This window comes from Eucyclogobius newberryi, unplaced genomic scaffold (assembly GCF_026437365.1).
Source record: "Eucyclogobius newberryi isolate DKJ021-1_F unplaced genomic scaffold, fEucNew1.0.hap1 SCAF_18, whole genome shotgun sequence".
NCBI classification, from domain to species: Eukaryota; Metazoa; Chordata; class Actinopteri; order Gobiiformes; family Gobiidae; genus Eucyclogobius; species Eucyclogobius newberryi.
This window is the reverse complement of record NW_027315812.1, coordinates 5,235,028-5,255,041: the sequence shown is the minus strand read 5'-3', so window position 1 is coordinate 5,255,041 and position 20,014 is coordinate 5,235,028. Positions and strand designations below refer to the sequence as shown.

The window sequence follows — 20,014 nt, the reverse complement described above, 5'->3', positions numbered from 1 at the left end:
TCGCGGCGTCCCTGCGTTTTGATTGGCTAACCTTTCGACGTGGGCGAGCGCTGAACTTCTGGGAGGAAGCGCCGTATATTGCCCTGCCAATCAAACCGTCGCCCCGTTGAACCGAGGCTGACGCAGCTGCCACTCAAACCTATGTAATTACAATCTCGCCGAGAATATCCAGGATTATCCGCGCGACTACTCGACAGGAGAGTCTTTGATTACTTTACCGCCGGGATTGGACGTTTCAGTGGCGCCAATTAGCAAATGGCAAAAGGCTGCAATTATTTAAGCGCCAAAATGTGCCTCAAACATTATTCTGATGCTTGTGGTAGTTTTTAGCTTTTCTGTTTTCTTCTCAAATGTTCCTGGACGTTGAGGATAATGAACAATTTGAACTGAATTTTGAATTTTTAAATTAAAATTGCACCTAAAATATAAAAACTTCCGATAATATTTTGATGAAATTTTATCTTTGCTACAGCTTTTTCCTTTTAATGTGTATTTTAGTTTGGGTTATTTATTTTTTGAGACGGGGACGGTGCAAAGTATACATTCACCTTAAAGCGCCCCCTACAGGTCGGACGACTCATTGCACTAAAATGCATTTAAAAGTGGAATGGACGATTTTTTTCAGCAAATTTTGTATCATATTTCCTCGTGGCGTGGATAAATCATTTGTCCTGCCACGTATCAATCATAAAACGCACCTATCGCTCACCTGCAGCTGCGTCACGCTCGTCCCCACGTTTCCGCGTGCATAAGCGCATGGATCTATCATAATATAGTTCCCTCAGTGTACGGGGCAAAATAAAGACGGAGAAAGACAGTTCGAGCTGACGCAGAAGTGGACAGAAATCTACGGGAGACGAGAGATGTGATGTGATCCGTCGCGCTAATAAACAAACACACGTGTGTGTTGTATCAGTCCGCACGGGGGAGTGCACATGCGCACTTCCGCCTGCGTTCTCAAATCGCCGAAAAATCGTCCATTGCGCCTTTAAGTTAAATATATTTCGATTTTTTGCTAAAAATGCAAAAAAAATTATCTCAGAAAAGCTTATTTTTTAAGTTTATAATTTCACTTCCTTTTTGTAATTGATGACATCACAATGGGAAATTACCCAGCAAACACTGGGCCACAACTCATCTAATGTCACTCTTTTTTCTTATTTGAAAAAAAGAAATAAATGAGAGCGACTTTATTTTGCTGAATTCATATTTATTGTCAAAAAAGTTGTTTCTTTGTGTAACTTCTGCATAAACTTTGACTGGAATGAGTGTCCCTGCTGTGATGTCACTTCCTGTCATTTTCTACAGATTTTTTAACGTTGTGATTTTCCAATTTTCACTTTATTTGGTGTATTTATACCTGTTGTACATATCAATTTTAGTTTTACACCAATTAAGCTGCTGTTGGTGGAGGAAAAAGATGAAAAAACTGTAGAAAATAAGTGACATTCCCTATACAATAATTCAACAAAATAAAAGTCATATATGAAAAAAACAAATAAATGTAATCAAATTAATTCAGCCAATTTACACAATCAAATTAGTTCTCTTTCAAACACTTCATTACACATTTATTACAAAGGCATTTAGACAAGTCGCTCTTAGGAAAATTCTGGTGAAGGAAATTGTCGTTGACGGACAACGTCTAGGCCATGGATGTATTATATTATCTGGATAGGGTACGCCCCCTCTGCCTCTGGCTCCAAATTGAGTAGTGGCCACTCCGTAGAATGCAGCCTTTTGGTCGGACCATTTCAGGAGTTCGGCCTCTAAAATTACCAAACATGCTAAATTGTTTTTAGTCCAAAAATAAAATAGAAGGAATTTCACTCTTCAACTGTTTCTAAAATACTTAAAAAATACATTTTTAACCTTCCGGTGAACGGTGTACGCGCACCGAGCGCGCACGTGACCCTCATGAACGAGCCTCAGGAGAACATGTGACGGAAACTAAACACAAGCAGAAGAAAGTGACGAGACGAGACCACGATACACGTAAGTTGTGTTTGTATGTCATTCCTCACGTTTCACACATCGTTCCATATGAAGTGTAAAACAACGATTACACAGTTAACACGAGTTAACGCGAGCTAACACGAGCTAACGTAAGCTAAAGTTTAGCTACACAAAGATGCAACAACACGTCACGATGGCTCGTGCTTCTGCAAAAAAAATAACTAATTATTTCTCTTACTAAATGTTCTAAGAGACAAGAGGTTATGCACAAATCAAGGAAAACTAGAGAAAGAAGGGAAATAAAGTGATGTTTGTATTATGTGCTATAAAAAACAATCAATAATTCAAATATAACCTGCTGAAATGGGTCATATCTTACATATATAAATGTAAAGGTATGTAAAAGTGACAGTGCTGTACTTACAGGGGCTGAGACCACATTTGAGGTTTTATTACATATTTCATAATGACTTGTGCTGTGTTTAAACAGCAAAGCACACGCTTGTTTTCTATAGGAATGTCATGGATTTACTTCCATGGAATATGTAGAGATTTAGCAAACATGTGAGTTATGTTCTAACTTCTAAGTTTTAAACTTATGCATAAATAAATGACTTTTGGTTCTAGCTTTAAAAATTAATGTGAAAAGAGGAACTTTTGTGTTACAGAGCGAAATGTAAATCTGTCAACATATTCCAGCTTTTCTCTGTTAAATGTGCATAATATATCAATGTTCTAATGAGTATCTTTCTCATCTTCAGAGTGCTGACCAGTGAGTTTAGTCTGTCTGTGCTGACCAGAGCTCTACAGGTCACTACAGGTCACTACAGGTCACTGCAGACCTAATCACTGCAGACACAGAGTCATCTCAAGTAAACTCCTGACGACTCCAAAGCAAAAGGTATTTTAATATTAACTTCTGCCTCGACTAAAAGTAAACAGTGTAGAATCAGTACTTTGAATTTATAAAATGTCTGTTTTGTTATGACCAAAAAAACTAAATGATAATTGTTCTTCAAAAGAGCCACTGCTGTGTCACATGTGTCTGTAAAACAGCTTCAGGACAAACATATGAAGTGTATGTTATTTGACTTGTATAATCTATACATATGAAGTGTATGTTCTATGACTTGTATAATCTATACATATGAAGTGTATGTTCTATGACTTGTATAATCTAAAGCTGTGACATGTTCTGTTTGTCTCAGTCATACGATGGAGCTGAACGGTGCAGTTACTGAAGTACAGAAGACTGCGTAGCCATGGAAACAAAGTCTTGTTAAATACTGAGATATTCAGTATTTAACACAATAATGTCACATTCATGTGCATATAACTGATGTAAAAAGAGTGTTTATTTTACCATTATTATTAGTATTATTTTGTCTTACGCTGTTTTTATTTTATCTTTATTTTCCCCCTCCATTCCTTATTAAGGTAAGAGATAAGATAAGATATTCCTTTATTGTCCCACAAGGGGAAATTTCATTGGTGCAACGCAGGTAGATACAGAGGTAGATACAGAAGAACAGATCACTTATAGGAAGTCTGAAAAACACTTTCAGTAGAAGATCTCCTATAAATAAAAACTCCCATAGACAAATAAATAAATAAATACATAAATACCATTGCATGTGATCCCGACAGTAATTGCACATGAATATGTGTCACGACAGCACATAGGTTGCACATGAATTGCACATGAATTCCAACAGCAATTGCACATATGACAGAATTGCACATCAGTATTAGGTTAGGTCAGTATTGCGAGTGTTCAGTACTAACAGTTTTTGTTCTAAAGTCTGACAGCAGCAGGAAGGAAAGACCTACGGAACCTTTCCTTCACACATCGAGGGTGGATCAGTCTCTCACTGAAGCTGCTCTCCAGAGAGGACAGAGTGTCCTGCAGGGGGTGACACTCATGGTCCAGCATAGATGTGAATCTAGCCAGGACCCTCCTGTCCCCCACCTCCTGCACCGAGTCCAGAGCACAGCCCAGGACGGAGCTGGACTTCTTGATGACTCTGTCCAGCTTCCTCCTCTCCCTCTCTGTGATGCTGCTGCTCCAGCAGGCCACACCGTACAGGAGGGCTGATGCCACCACAGAGTCGTAGAAGGTCTTCAGGAGTGGCCCTGTCACTCCAAAAGACCTGAGTCTCCTCAGGAGGTAGAGCCGACTCTGGCTCTTCCTGTACAGTGCGTCTGTGTTATGAGTCCAGTCCAGTTTGTGGTTCAGATGAACACCCAGGTACTTGTATGAGTCCACTCTCTCAATGTCCCGTCCCTGGATGTTCACTGGTGAGGGGGCAGTGGGGTGGCGTCTGCGGAAATCCACCACCATCTCCTTGGTCTTCCCCGCGTTGATGAGGAGGTGGTTCCGCTGACACCAGTCCACAAAGTCCTGCGCCAGTCCTCTGTACTCCGCGTCATCGTCGTCCGAGATGAGTCCGATGATGGCAGAGTCGTCAGAGAACTTCTGCAGGACACAGCTGTCCGTGTCATGTCTGAAGTCTGCAGTGTAAAGGGTGAAGAGAAAGGGCGCGAGGACAGTGCCCTGGGGCGCCCCCACACTGCAGGTCCGAGTGTCAGACACACAGTTCCGGGCTCTCACAAACTGGGGTCGGTCTGTGAGGTAGTCCAGGATCCACTCTGCCAGGTCATACTCCACACCAGCCGTCTCCAGCTTGTCCCTCAGGAGCAGCGGCTGGATGGTGTTGAAGGCGCTGGAAAGATCGAAGAACAGAATCCTCACAGAGCTGCCAGGCTTTTCCAGGTGAGAGAGAGAGCGGTGCAGCAGGGAGATGACGGCGTCCTCCACTCCGATGCCAGGCCGATATGCAAACTGCAGCGGGTCCATGGCTGAGCTCACGGTGGAGCGGAGGTGGTCCAGGACTAGCCGCTCCAGTGTCTTCATCAGGTGGGACGTGAGAGCCACTGGCCTGAAGCTGTTGAGGTCTTTGGGGCGCGGTGTCTTAGGCACAGGTACCAGACAGGAGGTCTTCCAGACCTGTGGTACCACCCTCAGCTTCAGGCTCATGTTGAAGACATGCTCCATAACTCCACACAGTTCATCTGCGCAGGACTTAAGGAGCCTGGGGCTGATGCCGTCAGGTCCTGCTGCCTTCCTCACTTTAATCCTGTTCAGCTCACTCCTCCCCTGTGCTGCTGTGACAGTCAGTGGTTGGCAGGGGGACTGTGTGCTGGGGGGATGGGTGAGTCCAGGCGAAGTGGGGAGCCGATGGTCCGGGGCAGATAAGCGAAGAGGAACAGATGCAGGGCATTGTCCAGCTGTGGAAGAGGGAGCATGCAGCTGTGCAAGGGGAGGGGCGGGTGACCGATCAAACCTCAAGAAGTGAGCATTTAAATCATTCACCCACTGTAGATCCCCCTCTGTCTGGGCAGGGGGGATTTTGAAGCCCGAGATGGTTTTCAGGCTCCTCCACACTCCCTGAATGTTCTTTTGCTGCAGCTGCTCCTCCATCCTCCTCTTGTAGCCAGCCTCAGCCTGCCTGATCTTCCTCCTCAGCTCCTTCTGCACAGTCCTCAGCTCCTCCTTGTTCCCTGACCTGAAGGCTCTCTTCTTCTCCTTCAACAGAGCCTTCAGTTCACGGTTAATCCATGGCTTGTTGTTTGGAAAACACCGCACCGTCCGGGAGGGAACAATGTTCTCAAAACAGAAGTTGATGTAGTCCGTGATGCACTCTGTGATGGTTTTGATGTTCTCCCCATGTGGGTCATAAAGCTCAGTCCAGACAGTGGTGCTGAAGCAGTCCCTCAGAGCCTCCTCGCTCTCAGCAGACCACATCCTCACCTCACGGGACACCACAGGCTGCCTGCACACGATGGGTTCATACACAGGCCTCAGATGTACAAGGTTGTGGTCCGAGCTGCCCAGGGGAGGGAGGGGGGAAGAAGAATAAGCCTCCTTGGTGTTGGCAAAAAACAAGTCCAATGTTCTATTCTCTCTGGTGGGGCAGGTAACATACTGGGTGTATGTTGGTAGAACAGAAGAGGGAGAAGCGTGGTTAAAGTCACCAGAGATGAGGAAGAGAGCCTGTGGATGCTGTGTTTGCAGCCTACAAGTGCAGGAGAGCAGTGCTTCACAAGCATTTTCAGCATTGGCAGACGGGGCCACATAGACTGCGATCAAAATCACATGTGAGAACTCCCGGGGCAGATAGTATGGCCTCATGCCAATAGCCAATAGTTCAATATCCTTGTTACATAGCTGCTCCCTCACTGTGCAGTGTTCGGGTTTGCACCAGCTCGTGTTCACATACACCGCCAGACCTCCACCTCTTTTCTTCCCGCATTCTCTCGTTCTGTCCGCCCGCAGCAGATGAAAATTGTCCAAACCTACAATAGAGTCTGGCATTTCTGCTGTTAACCAGGTCTCTGTGAAAATCAAGACGCTGCTGTCCTTATAAATCCTCTGGGACCGCATGAGGCTCGCTATTTCCGTCATTTTATTTTGAAGGGACCTCACGTTACCCATGACTACGGCGGGAACCGACTTCCTGTTTGTCCCTCTCTTCTCTCGGAGTTTACGTCCAGCCCGTCTGCCTCGTTGCGTTTTCCTTAGGATGTCCGCCGGGATAATGTGACGATCTCCGGGTAAGACGACTGTTCTCCACAGTTTCATGAGTTCCTCCTTTGTGTAAACGCGGTACGGCGCCGGGCGGGGGGCGGGGCCGAAGCCGGGGGACTCAGAGCCAAGACACATCGCCACGACACGACGAAAACACTCAATCCAGCCGAATAAAGTCAAAACAAGTTAATTTAAAGCGATTCCAGTGCGTGTCCCGATCGTTCGTGAAGTTCCTCTTCCATATAAACGTGTATATAAACGTGTACCGACGACACGCCGTACTTTAGCGCGGCCGGAGGGCGCGGGGGGGGGGGCTGGTGGGCTCGCTCGGAGCTAGCTCACGTCACAACAACACAACGAAAAACGCTCAAATCCAGCCGAAAAAAGTCAAAAACAGTTGAATTAAAAAACTATTCCAGCGCGTGTCCCTATCGTACAGTAAAATAGAAAAAATATACTAACTATATTTACAAAATATAGGAGATAAAGCACAATAAGTGTGAGAAAGAAGAGAGAGCGTTTACACCGGGCTGCCAGCTGTACCAGCGCCTTATGATGAATGAGAGGGTCTGTCTAGAGGAGTTTTTGTTTATAAGAGTTCTTCTATTAAGATCGATCTATTAAGAGTGTTTTTTAAAATTCCTATAAGTTTTCTGTCCTTTTCCTCTGTATCTACTGTGTTGCAACAACAAAATTTCCCCATGTGTGGACAATAAAGGAATATCTTATCTTATTCAGTTTGTTCTATTTGACTTATACAGATTGTTTTATCATTGTTAATATTTTTATGTTGCACTGAATCACCAAAGCAAGTTCCACTGTTTGTGAATTCTGTTCTTTGACAATGGCAATACATTTTCTGATTCTATTAATGATGATAATAATAATGAACAGTACACAGACTCCAAAACTCCTTAATAAGGGACTCCCACATTGGAGCTTTAAAACTCAACTAAAACTGGCTAAAATCAATTTATCATTTGTAGTTATAATCAGATTTGCATTTATTGAACAAGTTCATTCATGTTCATTATTCTTATTAAATACATTAATAAACAAATGTGTTTTGTATTTATTAAAGATTGACATGATAAAAAAAACGACACAAAAGGAAAGTGAATATAATTAAATACTTCTTAACTCAATTATGTAACAGAATCGATGATTATATTTCATATTTCTTCTCATCTGATAAAAAAATGCATATTGGCCAAATTATATTATGTAAATAAATAACTGAAAAGTTAATAACAAAATAAATACCCAAACCAAAAAGTACAGAAAATGATGAGGACGTTATTCCACCTCTAAATGTAATTCATTGTCATTAAACCAGACTTTTTATCTTAACACTTCTTTATAATTCTCTTAAATATCAGAGCTTTACAACATGATACATGTATATTTATAGATGGATATAACAATTCATCATTATACGTTACGTAAACAGACTATTTCAAGCCGAATTATTCCAAAAGTCCGTGTTGACTGTTCTGAGTCTTTCACGCTGCTGTGACGTGCGCGCTCCCGACGCCAAAGCCTCACGGCGATGACGTCACAAAAGTGGGAGGAGATATACCAGTATACAGGAAGTAATGCGGAACTAAAAAACTTTTTTGGAACCATGCGCCAATGAGCAACTCCATAGGTTTCAATGGCGGCCATCTTGGCTTCCGGGGGCTTGGTCTAGGCGCCGGCGCGATGGGGGCGGAGCGTCTTTCCCAAGGACACAAACACAACGAAGCGTGACTTCCGGGAATCGAACCACGAACTTTTGGATACGCTCAGGTTTGATCTTAAAGTGAAACAAAAAAACCTGATCCCTAAACAACGTCCCACAGTACGGCATTCAACTACCTCCACGCAGTTACAGGTCAGGTCTGTGGAAAGGCGAGCCCACTCACCGTAAGAATGCACGTTTTCCCCAAGGCACAGTCAATAAATACACCTTTCTAGCATGTGTAACGTTTAATGCCACACTGCGGAACACTGCGGAACACTGAGGAACACTGCGGAACACTGCGGAACACTGAGGAACACTGCGGAACACTGAGGAACACTGAGGAACACTGCGGAACACTGAGGAACACTGCGGAACACTGCGGAACACTGCGGAACACTGCGGAACACTGAGGAACACTGCGGAACACTGAGGAACACTGCGGAACACTGAGGAACACTGAGGAACACTGCGGAACACTGAGGAACACTGAGGAACACTGCGGAACACTGAGGAACACTGCGGAACACTGCGGAACACTGCGGAACACTGCGGAACACTGCGGAACACTGAGGAACACTGAGGAACACTGAGGAACACTGCGGAACACACAGATTTTTGTAACGAAGAAAAGCGATTGTGTAATTGTCGCAAATTAAATCAAAGTTGGGACAGAGTGCTCAAGTAACCCACATCCTGGCGCTCCGGTCGCTAATTAAACGATAAAATCTGCGCCAAAAGTCATTATTGTCATTAGCCTGTGATTTGTCCGGCAGTTTTGACCGCGGAGTTTAATGAAAATTATATTAATTAGTGCATTTTTGTACCGCCAGGTCAGAGACTATTTAGCGCGTCCAGTCCACACATCAAACACCAAAACCTCTTTCAATACCGTATTTTCCGGACTATAAGTCGCACGTTTTGAATAATATCCTTATTATTGAGATATAGCTACAAAGATTGAGATATTATATGTTTGTCACTGTCGTTGCAGCCCCAGTTTAGACCTCCACAAACACAACACACAAGCCGTTTCCAAGGCGACGCACACAGTAAATAAACTATGAAACAGGATTTAAAAAGGTCCCGTGTCATGCAAAATGGACTTTACAGAGTGTTTAACCTTCTTACAGCGCTATCGGTGCCTCATATATGAGCCCATAGTGTTTTTTTATTGATTGCTGCGTTTTTTTGGCGAGAGAACAGTCTCTCTCCTTCTCCTCGGATGAGCAGACGAACCGGCTTTACCAAACTGAATTTTACGACGGGCTTTACCAAACTGAATTTTACGACGGGCTTTACCAAACTGAACTTTACAACGGGCTTTACCAAACTGAACTTTACGACGGGCTTTACCAAACTGAACTTTACCAAACTGAACTTTACAACGGGCTTTACCAAACTGAACTTTACGACCGGCTTTACCAAACTGAACTTTACAACGGGCTTTACCAAACTGAACTTTACGACCGGCTTTACCAAACTGAACTTTACGACTGGCTTTACCAAACTGAACTTTACGACCGGCTTTACCAAACTGAACTTTACAACGGGCTTTACCAAACTGAACTTTACAACGGGCTTTACCAAACTGAACTTTACAACGGGCTTTACCAAACTGAACTTTACGACCGACTTTACCAAACTGAACTTTACAACGAGCTTTACCAAACTGAACTTTACGACCGGCTTTACCAAACTGAACTTTCTGAAACACTAAATACAGTTAAATGTGACAAACAGACAGATAAAAAACAAACATAAGTTACATTTAGCTTTATATTTTGAACGATAGATTGAACTTAAAAGACTTTAAGATGATTATTTTTTGGTTCTTACGATCATATTGCCGACTGAACAACCACGAACATCGGTTAACTGAACTCTCGTGAGTTGGGATGTCGAGATGATCCGGTTAACCAATAAGTAGTCATCATTACAATTTTAGAAGAAAAATTATGTTAAAAATGTATAAACAGAGCCACATGTAAATAACTCTTATCTTATCTGTCTGTTTTTGTCACATTTAACTTTATTGTCAGACCAACGGGAATAAAAGATTTTACTGTGCTTTCCGGACTATAAGTCGCACCTTTTTCCATAGTTTTGGCCGGGGTGCAACATATACTTACATTTATACTTATACTCCAGAGTGACTTACATGTTATATTATTTGTTATTTTCACACTTGCAACTGCATTTCATACTCCAGTGCGACTTATATATGTTTTTTTCTTCTCTATTATGCATTTTTGGGCTGGTGCGACTTATACTCCAGCGCGACTTATATATGTTATTTTCTTCTCTATTATGCATTTTTTGGCTGGTGCGACTTATACTCCAGTGCGACTTATATATGTTTTTTTCTTCTCTATTATGCATTTTTTGGCTGGTGCAACTTATACTCCAGTGCGACTTATATATGTTTTTTTCTTCTCTATTATGCATTTTTTGGCTGGTGCGACTTATACTCCGGTGCGACTTATACTCCAGAAAATACCGTAAAGACTTCCCTGTCGTTTGGTCTCGACAGTGGTCAAATGGTGTGATACGGCGTGCTCACCATGCCGGGGTTGGTGACGATCATGCCCTTGCACTCCTCAGCGTACTTCTGCCACTCGAGCTCCTCCCACTGCAGCATGTTGGCGATCTCCTCGGCGGGCACCAGGGGCTTGCTGCTGCGGAGGACGTACAGCAGGACCTGGTGCATGGACAGCACCTCCTTCCCTCCGTCTGGGGAGGAGAGACACGGGGTCAAGGGCGGAGGTCACGGAGGGAGGTCACAGAGGGAGGTCACGGAGGGAGGTCACGGAGGGAGGTCATGGAGGGAGGTCACAGAGGGAGGTCACAGAGGGAGGTCACGGAGGGAGGTCACGGAGGAAGGTCACGGACGCCAGGACTAAACCGGGTCTAAACCAGGACCAAACCGGGACTAAACCGGGTCTAAACCGGGTCTAAACCAGGACTACACCAGGACTACACCAGGTCTAAACCAGGACCAAACCAGGACCAAACCGGGACTAAACCAGGTCTAAACCGGGTCTAAACCGGGTCTAAACCGGGTCTAAACCGGGTCTAAACCGGGTCTAAACCGGGTCTAAACCAGGACTAAACCGGGTCTAGAGCGGGTCTAAACCAGGACTACACCAGGACTACACCAGGTCTAAACCAGGTCTAAACCTGGACTAAACCAGGTCTACACTCGGGTGGACAGGCTCAGAGTCGGAGCACACACTCCTCCAGCGACATGAGTGTTTTTTCTTCTTCATGTTTCTGATGAAGGCACCTGAACTGTCAAAACAACCGGGATCAAACCGTAGAGCTCTAGCACCATCAAGTGGAGGCGAGAGGAACTCCACGCAGCTCAGTCCAATCAGAGCATATTTACTGTATGTTTATTTCGCATATTAGGCCATTATTCCAAAAACAATAAGTATTAAAGAGCAAAGATAAACTGTGCCAAACTGTGAAAAGTACATTATAGTCACAAAGTAAGACTCTGCTGTTAGTTATGCATTTAAACGTGTTTTTGAAGCAGAAGAGACGAGGTTTAAGTTCATCCGTGCAACTGTTCCACAGAGATTTAATAATATTTGTACTTAATGTCTTTATTATAAACAGGTTGCATTGGTTATTTCTGGTCATGTTGTGTGTTACTTTATTCCACATATTAAAAGAATACAAATTTAAAAATAAATTAAAAAATATATAAATGAAATTCATCGTTTCCCACATGTTTATGCGTCAAAACGTGGATCACTGGTGTAATCATAACCGTAATCATTTTATTCAATCACATTTTTGGGACATAAATGTCACTTTTTGCCTCGAGCTCCTGAACTCTGATTAACTTTATTTTAGAGATTAAAACGCTCTTACCAGGAAGAAATCTGACGAATCGTGGCATGAAGTGGAAGCGCTGGCACTGCTCCGTCTCACTCTCTTCATCTGGACCGGGAGGAGGAGGAGGAGGAGAGAGGAGGGGGAGGAGGAGGAGAGAGGAGAGAGGAGGATAGAGGAGGAGAGAGGAGGAGGAGAGAGGAGGGGGGGAGAGGATAGAGGAAGAGGAAAAGAGGAGGGAGGAGAGGAGGAGGAGAGAGGGAGAGGGGGAGGAGCAAGAAGGAGAGGAGGAGGGGGAGAGAGGATAGAGGAAGAGGAAAAGAGAGGAGAGAGGGAGGAGGAGAGGAGGAGGAGGAGAGAGGAGAGAGGAGGAGGAGAGAGGAGGGGGAGAGAGGATAGAGGAAGAGTCAAAGAGAGGAGGGAGGAGGAGGAGAGAGGGAGGTGCAAGAGGAGGAGGAGAGGAGGAGGAGGAGAGAGGAGGCGAGAGTAGGAGGGGAAGGAGGGGGAGAGAGGAGGAAAGAAGAGGAGGAGGAAATAAGAGGAGGAGAGAATAGGAGGACGACGAGGGAGGAGGAGGGCAATATATGGAAAAAATATTAATATTGAGAATGTTGCTTTGAAGATGTGCAACATTTTAATTCTGTGCATATCATTTTTAGAAACAAATATTTATATTTATTTATATATATATATGTGTGTGTTGTACCTGTGAGGTTCCAGTCGTACAGCTCCAGGATGTCCTGGAACAGATAGGAGGAGAACATCTCCAGGCCTCGCACACAGTAGTTCTGAGGAAACACAATGACTCAAGACCTGAACACACTTTCATCCCACAAACACCAGCAACAATCCACAGACTTTATAGAGAGCAATTTATCTACACTTTAAACTGTCGAGTTTCCTGTTTTTTCATTAGTTAAACGGCGTCATGTGACTCTTGGCCAATCAAAACACACCATGCTGAACTCACTCATTCCAGTCAAAGTTTATGCAGGATTTACACCAGAAAAAAGAAACTTTTTTGACTCTTTAAACATTATCGATCTTTTTGCTAATCGTCTCGTTCAGAACGGCAAAAGTTGCGCAAGGAAAATATTTGCACTAAATTTGACACGATGAAGCTGAAGTGAAGTAAGAGCTGAATCCCTCTGTGATGTCATCAGTGTGCAACACAGAGACAGTTTAAACCATGGTTGGACTAAATAAAGGTGTTTTATGGTCTTATGTGTCAGATCAGAACTGTTGTCATTTATGTGGAGTTTGGCTCTTGTTTACAGTCTGGTTGCTATGGTAACAGCCGTGGAATCACCTCTACCCGTGTCACGTTTTAATCTCGAGCCAGTCACGAGGTCAGAAGGCGTCGCTGTCTCGGCGATAAGCCACTCCCGCCGCCTTAAGTCTCCCGTGTTATCGACGCGGTTTAAACTCGCACTTTCTCTGGATTCTCTGGCAGGATTAGCGCTTAGCTTAGCGGGCGGCGGAGGTCCGGGGGTCGCGTGCGGGTCGGCTGCGCGGCGGTGTCGAGGACGCGAGCGGATAAACAAGTGTTTCATAGAGAAAAATCCAATATAGTCTTACCAAAATGTTAAACGACACATATTCTGCATGATTTATATCGTTATCGACCTTTAAACTAACTCTTGTTCCTTTACTTTTCTCGTAACTTTCAATCCACCGAATAGAAATCCTTTTAATTCCAGCCCAAAAAAGATGAGTTGACGAATACAAATGTCAAACTAAGACACCAACGATTAATCGACTAAACTGGGGCTGCGACCAACGATCACTTATTCGCTAATCGATTAGTTTTGCGATTATTCTTTCGATTAGTCACGAGACAAAGAGATTTTTGACTAGATTTGCCACAGTTTGTCGTTGTGAAAAAATGTGACTTATACTCCAGTGCGACTTATATATGTTTTTTTCTTCTCTATGATGCATTTTTTGGCTGGTGCGACTTATACTCTGGTGCGCCTTGTCGTCCGGAAAATACGGTAATCAAACAAATACAATAAAACATTGCGATGGACCCTTCACTGTGTGTTTATACCGACCTCCGGACCGACCTCCTCGATGAAGTGGATGGTGTAGTCGATGTTGAAGCGAATCACGCGACACAATGGAATCTGCGGCGGAGAGAAAGAGACTCGTTACCGCGGCGTTTGAACTTTACGGTAAACGACTTGAAGACAGCGCTGGCGTCAGAAGGATAATTACAACAGAAGCAAGTGTGAGAAGAACACAGAGAACACATCCCGAGTTTCACAATCGATGGATAACTTTTTAGCTAGTTTTATGGAGTTAAAAACAGCAGAAGATCCGCAGGAGTGATGTCACAGGTAGAATATGACATCACAGATCGAGGAGATTCAGAACGGAGTGTTTGTGAGGCTCGGAGGGGAGAGGACCTGAAGCTAAACGTGCTCCAGCAGACGGAGAACAGGGTTAAAAACAACTATGAATTAAGTTAAGGCCCAAAGTCACTGGGATAGGCTCATGTCACCCACGACTCTGGAACAAGCTGTAGAAAATGAATGCATTAATAAATATTCCTTTTTAAAATTGTGTTTTTTTTCAGTCTTTGTATTTTAGTAACTTTAAATGATAATAATAGTAATAGTAATAATAATAATAATAATAATAATAATAATAATAATAATAATAATAGTAATCATAATTAAAGCCGCAAGCGGCAATGATCGGCCCTCGCCACGCCGCCGCCGCTACGCTGCCGCCACGCCTCACGAGGAGGGGGCGCTAACGCGCCCCAATTGTCCTTTTATTATATCTACTGTTGAATCTGTGACGCTGTCACATCTTCTCCCCTTTGTTTTACCATCAGAAAGCAATTTTATTTTGAATTCTTGGCAAAATGTGCGGCTTAGCCGCACAGACACCGTGACTTTGAATAAAAATGTGGATACCTTTTGATGGTCCACCCCTGAAGATGAGTCTCACCAAATTTCAGGTTAATAGGGCAAACGCCCTGGGAGGAGTTTGTGAAAGTATAAAGTGTAAACATGTTCTGGCGATTTCCCCATTGGAATAACGTGGGAGGTTTCGGTCATCGCTACGGCAAAACCATAACAATTATGACATGAGTCTCATTGACTTTTTTGATGGGGATGCTAAAATTGAGTTGTGTGTCAAATTTCATATAATTTCGCAAAACTAAACATTTAACCTCCATATAAAATCTGTAGGGGGCGCTGTGGCGCCAAATTAATTAATTTCACTTCAAGTAGGTTTAGGGCAAAGAGTTTAACAACTGATTCTAATTTGACGCAATTCGGACTTTATCTGCGCAAACGGCAGAAATGTTAAATTTGGGAGATTTCTGAAATTCTAGCTACAGTTTGCGGCTTCGCCGCTCAGAGACCGTGACAGGTATCAATGTAATTTGAGTAACTTTTGATGTCCCACTCCTCAGTACCATTTTCACCAAATTTCAGCTTTTTAGAGCCAACGCCCTGGGAGGAGTTCGTAAAAGTACGACATTTGGAAAAACTCCCTAGTCGTGCTTAGCCATTTTTGAACCAATATGGCCGACATTTGGTTGGGCGGACGGCGTTGCCGTAATAATATTTTTTACTTCTCTTGTCACCATCTACCTCTGCGCCAAATTTCATGATTCTACGATCAGATTTTTTTTGGGTCATTTCCTATCTCTCAATGCATTTTTGGTACATTTGGGGGCGCTGACGCGCCAATTTTTTTTAATTTTAGAAAAGGGAAATAGCCAGAATGTAGAGAGGCACGATTTTTAGAGGTGTGCAAATTTTTGTGCCTTGATGATGAAGATGAAGATGAAGATGAAGATGAAGATGAAGATGAAGATGAAGATGAAGATGAAGATGAAGATGAAGAAGAAGAAGAAGAAGAAGAAGAAGAAGAAGAAGAAGAAGAAGAAGAAGAAGAAGAAGACTGACGGGTACTTTCGTTCATTTTGAGTGGAAAACACTGTGTTTTTGGCCCTATATACAGTAATAATGTTCAATTTTTTGCATTACATGCTTATATGCACGGAACATGCAAGAGATGGGGAACGTATTCGTGAGCTACTTAGCGCAAATGAGTGCTTTATATGGGTGGTATTAGTGAGTGTTTGGAAGTGGGCGAGCGCTTCGCGCTCGATTGCGTGCGCACTACGTGAAGCACGGCCTTACGAGATTAATAGGCCTCTCACCAGCTTCTGGCGCTCAGGCCTAATAAAATAATAATAATAAAACAATAGTAATAATAATAAAATCATAATAGTAATCATAATTTTAAAAAAAACATAATGATAATAGTAATAATAATAATAAATATAGCCGCAAGCGGCAATGATCGGCCCTCGCCACGCCGCCGCCACGCCGCAAGAGGAGGGGGCGCTAACGCGCCCCAATTGTCCTTTTATTGCGCCTACTGCTGAATCTGTGACGCTGTCACATCTTCTCCCCTTTGTTTTACCATCAAAAAGCAATTTTATTTTGAATTCTTGGCACAATGTGCGGCTTTGCCGCACAGACACCGTGACTCTTTGAATAAAAATGTGGATCACTTTTGATGGTCCACCCCTGAAGATGAGTCTCACCAAATTTCAGGTTAATAGGGCTAACGCCCTAAGAGGAGTTTGTGAAAGTATAAAGTGTAAACATGTTCTGGCGATTTCCCCATTGGAATAACATGGATGGTTTCGGTCATCGTTACGGCAACGCCATAACAATTATGACATGGGTCTCATTGACTTTTTTGATGGGGATGCTAAAATTGAGTTGTGTGTCAAATTTCATATAATTTCGCAAAACTAAACATTTAACCTCCATATAAAATCTGTAGGGGGCGCTGTGGCGCCAAATGAATTTATTTCACTTCAAGTGGGTTTAGGGCAAAGAGTTTAACAACTGATTCTAATTTGACGCAATTCGGACTTTATCTGCGCAAACGGCAGAAATTTTAAATATGGGAGATTTCTGAAATTCTAGCTACAGTTTGCGGCTTCGCCGCACAGAGACCGTGAGAGGTATCAATGTAATTTGGATAACTTTTGATGTCCCACTCCTCAGTAGCATTTTCACCAAATTTCAGCTTTTTAGGGCCAACGCCCTGGGAGGAGTTTGTAAAAGTACGACGTTTGGAAAAACTCCGAAGTCATGTTTAGCCATTTTTGAAGCAATATGGCCGACATTTGGTTGGGCAGACGGCGTTGCCGTAATAATATTTTTTACTTCTCTTGTCACCATCTACCTCTGCGCCAAATTTCATGATTCTACGATCAGATTTTTTTTGGGTCATTTCCCATCCCTCAATGCATTTTTGGTACATTTGGGGGCGCTGACGCGCCAATTTTTTTTATTTTAGAAAAGGGAAATAGCCAGAATGTAGAGAGGCACGATTTTTAGAGGTGTGCAAATTTTTGTGACTTTTCGTCAATGTTCACTGGGTGAAAAATGGGGGGGTTGGTCCCGAGAAGAAGAAGAAAGAATAATATTCCGATGCGAAAACAATGTTTCCCATTTTTCAAATATCATAAACTATACATTTTCGGAAAGCGCTCGCGCTTTCCTACCTCATGGTGTGGGTCCCTGGTCACTGACGGGTACTTTCGATAATTTTGAGTGGGCTCCGCCCACTTTGTGTTTTTGGCCCTCTATACAGTAATAATGTTCAATTTTTGCATTACATGCTTATATGCACGGAACATGCAAGAGATGGGGAACGTATTCGTGAGCTACTTAGCGCAAATGAGTGCTTTATATGGGGATGACGACCGCGAATGTAAAGTGCTTGTTTAGTGCAAACTTTTGCACGGGCTTCGCCCGTTTACAACGGTAATGTTCCATTTTCCTACAACTAATTAGCATGCACGGGGCGTGCATGAGTGGAGGAGTGCGTTAGTGAGTGTTTGGAAGTGGGCGAGCGCTTCGCGCTCGATTTCGTGCGCACTATGTGCGCACTTTCGCAGCCGTGCTTCGCACGGCCTTACGAGACTAATAGGCCTCTCGCCAGCTTGTGGCGCTCGGGCCTAATGATAATAAAATAAAAATATTAAAGTTAAGTCTTGCCTTGTCCAAGATGAAAAAAGCTAGCTTGTTTTTTGTACAAAGGGACATGTATTGGAGGATGGAAGGCCAAATGACTAGAACATTGATTCATATTGATTCGTTCAAACACAATAACTTCAGTTTACTATTTCCAACTTCATGCCAAGTCCAATCACGGACTAATCCCGCCAATTTAGAGGTTCAACAACACTCAAACGCCAATGATCCGGTTTCGCGCATGCAGCCGCACGCTAACGATGAACCCTTGACAACAAAGTAACCCGTCTGACGAGATAAACCCGGCCGCTAATCTCGCAAGCTTTTTGTTGTCTTTTCAGCCGATTAACCTGGAAGCCGCCGCGCTCAACGCTCGCCCGTAGCAGTGGCGCTCGCTAACTAGCGGGAGGCTAATTTCGCCGCTCTGCGCTAATCCCCAAGCCGCCTGCTCTTTAGCGTTCCGGGCCACTTAGCTTTTGACAAGGGGCGCGTTTGAATTATCCAGTTCAAATCGCGGCTAATCCTCCGGGCGCTACTTCGCGGAGCTGGAAGGATATTGACCGATTAGTTTATTATTCGCGGCGCGGGAGAGCGGAGGGAAAAATGTGCGTTATTTAAGTGCGCCGCATTGATCGGATCCGAGGCGTCTCCTCTTTACGGATGAAACAAAGTCTGAAAACGGACGGCGCAAGTCACGACCTCGGCAATGTTTCACGCCGACGGAAGGAAAAGTGAAGTCGAAACGTGGCCGTAAAAGCGGTAGCGACTTCACGATTGTTCACGACGCGAAAATGTGAATATTGAGTGCGTTGTTTTGAGTGAAAAGACGCTACAAAAAGAGCAGATTTCAAATTAAAGTAAATAAACGTCACGTAAAAGGTATATCAAGTGATATACCAGCGTCATAAGGCGCTGGTACAGCTGGCAGCCCGGTGTAAACGCTCTCTCTTCTTTCTCACACTTATTGTGCTTTATTTCCTATATTTTGTAAATATAGTTAGTATATTTTTTCTATTTTACTGTACGATAGGGACACGCGCTGGAATAGTTTTTTAATTCAACTGTTTTTGACTTTTTTCGGCTGGATTTGAGCGTTTTTCGTTGCGTTCGTTGTGTTGTTGTGACGTGAGCTAGCTCCGAGCGAGCCCACCAGCCCCCCCCCCCGCGCCCTCCGGCCGCGCTAAAGTACGGCGTGTCGTCGGTACACGTTTATGTACACGTTTATATACACGTTTATATGAAAGAGGAACTTCACGAACGATCGGGACACGCACTGGAATCGCTTTAAATTAACTTGTTTTGACTTTATTCGGCTGGATTGAGTGTTTTCGTCGTGTCGTTGCGATGTGTCTTGGCTCTGAGTCCCCCGGCTCCGGCCCCGCCCCCCGGCTCCGGCCCCGCCCCCCGGCCGGCGCCGTACCGCGTTTCCACAAAGGAGGAACTCATGAAACTGCGGAGAACAGTCGTCTTACCCGGAGATCGTCACGTTATCCCGTCGCAATACTGACCTAACCTAATACTGATGTGCAATTCTGTCGTATGTGCAATTACTGTGAAATTCATGTGCAATTCATGTGCAATTACTGTGAAATTCATGTGCAATCTATGTGCTGTCGTGACACATATTCATGTGCAATTACTGTCGGGATCACATGCAATGGTATTTATTTATTTGTCTATGGGAGTTTTTATTTATTTATAGGAGATCTTCTACTGAAAGTGTTTTTCAGACTTCCTATAAGTGATCTGTTCTTCTGTATCTACCTCTGTATCTACCTGCGTTGCACCAATGAAATTTCCCCATGTGGGACAATAAAGGAATATCTTATCTTATCTTATTCCTCACTTGTCTGATAATTAAACCTTAATTAATGCATATAAAGACAT

General features: G+C 43.6%; 1 protein-coding gene across 1 annotated transcript in view; it reads right to left on the bottom strand.

Annotated features, from left to right (window-relative positions):
• drosha (drosha ribonuclease III) overlaps positions 1–20,014 on the bottom strand; it is a 210,482-nt gene that overhangs the window by 166,545 nt on the left and 23,923 nt on the right. Inside the window, exons 10-13 of the mRNA XM_072450415.1 lie at positions 14,159–14,230; positions 12,811–12,892; positions 12,144–12,212; positions 10,828–10,997 (exon numbers count right to left, since the gene is read on the bottom strand). Coding sequence (XP_072306516.1) covers positions 10,828–10,997; positions 12,144–12,212; positions 12,811–12,892; positions 14,159–14,230 — 393 coding nt within the window. The remainder of the gene's footprint in view (positions 1–10,827; positions 10,998–12,143; positions 12,213–12,810; positions 12,893–14,158; positions 14,231–20,014) is intronic.